The following is a 2437-nucleotide window of genomic DNA, read 5'->3' on the forward strand; positions in this document are numbered from 1 at the left end:
AGAAGTTGCAGGTAGAGACGAAAAGACAAAAAATGCCCTCACATGCGCCTCACGTGAGGGTATTTAACTGAGTTTTTCTAACCCAGATAGCGTAAAGGAGATAACGTGTAGGAAAAAAATGTTTAAAGGATACCGCCTGCAAGGAAACTTAAAAAAGGACACGAACCGTAATTTGACTTTTTTTAAAGGACAAAATTTGTAATTGGGTATTTATTTATGTGGGAGTGAAATAAAGAAAAATAATAAATGTAGGGACCAAAATAAACTTATTATGAGTGGTGGGGAAGCATGTGGTTGGACGATGCTACTGGAGTCAGAGTGCGTATGTGATGTTATTCACACCTCCTTTATATTCTCCTACTTCTTTATATGCTATTCCCCCAAATCACACTTGATTCATTCTTACTCTTATTCTTCCCCTCTCAACACTCTCCCGCTTGGAGGAGGGAAGACCAAACCTTCCCGCCAAAACTGATAAAAATGAAGACCGGTCGTACGGACACCACCGTACGATTGGCGGTCAAGTTCTCCGAGCATGTGGTAACGACCATCAAATCACCTCCTCCGGTGACTAAGAAGCGGATCGTACGGATCACGCTGACGGATCCCTACGCTACGGACTCGGACTCGGACTCCTCCGGCGACCGGCCGGTGAAGCGTGTGAAGAGGCACGTGTCGGTGATCGATTTCGGCACCAGGTCCACGGTGAAGTTTAGAGGCGTTCGACGGCGGCCGTGGGGGCGTTGGGCGGCGGAGATCCGTGATCCCCAACGGAGGAAGCGACTCTGGCTCGGGACCTTTGATACGCCGGAGGAAGCAGCCACGGTGTACGACGACACCGTCAAACTGAAAGGTCCGGCGGCCGTAACGAACTTTCCACGTCTCACCGTTACGAAAACTGACAGTCAAACGAGTAGTAGCGGTAGTGTAAACGTTATGTCGCCGACGTCTGTCCTCCGTGATGACGCCGAGTTAACGTCGTTTAACTGTTTGAACTTTGCTGACGTGGACCCGTTTGTGTTTGATATGGACTTGCCGTTTAGTTTGCCGGAGGAATTCGACGACTTTAATATCGACGATTTTCTCGTTGACTTATGAATATTAAATTCAATTATTAAATATTGTATTTTTTGTGAAGTTTGGTACGTAGGGTTAACAAGGGGTAGTTTGGTAAATTGATGCGGATGGGAGTGTATTATATTGAGTTGGTTTTGTATATTGCAATTTTGTGTATGTATTTTGTCTTTGAACCGAAGACATTTGCTGGTAATCTATCTATTTTAGTAAAAAACTATTATTTTTATTATTTGTAAAACTTATAGCTCTCCTCATATTTTATAAACTAATTTTAATATATAGTTCTTATTTTTTAAGTCATCTTAATGCATGAATTCAAGTTTATTTTTATTAAATGTAAATTATAACTGATTCATTCGTCAATATTAATGGTGAAATATGAAAATATCAAAATTAAAGTTGTATACCTGTTAGCAGTGTTTTAAAAACCGGTTAAAACAGGTCGGTTAAACCGGATTATGAACACTAGGCCGGTATTTTGAGTTCGGTATTTTTGACCGGTTTGTGAGAACATCATACCAGCGGTTTTTATCTAAAATACCGGTTTTAAGCCCGATAAATTTTTGATATTTGCTGCCTATATTTTTTCAAAATTACCTTTAATCCAACAATTAACATTCAAACGTGTAAACTTTAGAACGACTTTTTTATAAAATTGAGTTCTTTTGCATTATTTTTTTAATATGGATTAACTTTTGAATTATTTTTTGTTATAGGAATCATTTAGTTTTTGATTATTTTTGAATTGAAGTTACATTATAGGAAATTATAAAGCAAACTATTCAACCGGTTGAACCTCCCGGTATAAACCGGTTCAACCGGTTGTACCATTTCTTAGCCTAATTCGGTACAATTAAAATACCGGTTTTTAAAACATTGCCTGTTAGAATAAAATTTGAAAATCACATGTAATTGCAAATTTAAAAAAAAAAATAAAGGTGCATAAATGTCGAAAATTTTGGATTTGTATGGTAATTACAAAAAAAAAATTAAGCTAGGATTCTAGCAGTAATGCATAATTTTTTATATAAGATGGTTTTAAATTTGAATTTAAAATTTTCTCATATGCATTTGAACCCAAGAAATGTGTATTTTCTTAATTTTCTACAAACATCTTGACTCGAAATCAGTAGAAAAGTAATTTGGGTTTTTTCGGGTTAGGTTAATCGGATTTCGAATATCCTTTGAAAAAAAAACTACATTGCTAAATTTAAATGTAACATATTCGTCTTTTCTCGTAATGTAAACAAACCAATAAAAAACAAAAATAAACCGATAAAACATCCTAAAAAGAGTAAAATTTAATAAAGGTCAACCATAATAAACAAGACCGACATAATCGTCTTCAGTATGTCGTGAT

General features: G+C 36.4%; 1 protein-coding gene across 1 annotated transcript; it reads left to right on the plus strand.

Annotated features, from left to right (window-relative positions):
- Positions 1–360: 360 nt before the first annotated feature.
- LOC143595074 (pathogenesis-related genes transcriptional activator PTI6-like) lies at positions 361–1233 on the plus strand. Its single transcript, XM_077074209.1, has one exon. It carries the CDS (start codon positions 370–372, stop codon positions 1096–1098), a length of 729 nt encoding a protein of 242 aa, XP_076930324.1. The 5' UTR covers positions 361–369; the 3' UTR covers positions 1099–1233.
- Positions 1234–2437: the final 1204 nt, after the last annotated feature.

Source organism: Bidens hawaiensis, unplaced genomic scaffold, assembly GCF_021521415.1.
Source record: "Bidens hawaiensis isolate Kalapana, Puna unplaced genomic scaffold, B.hawaiensis_p1.1 tig00044628_1, whole genome shotgun sequence".
NCBI lineage: Eukaryota > Viridiplantae > Streptophyta > Magnoliopsida > Asterales > Asteraceae > Bidens > Bidens hawaiensis.

Bases quoted from the DNA above. Each gene is read 5' to 3' on its own strand.
- LOC143595074 (XM_077074209.1), top strand. From the start codon at position 370: ATGCTATTCCCCCAAATCACACTTGATTCATTCTTACTCTTATTCTTC.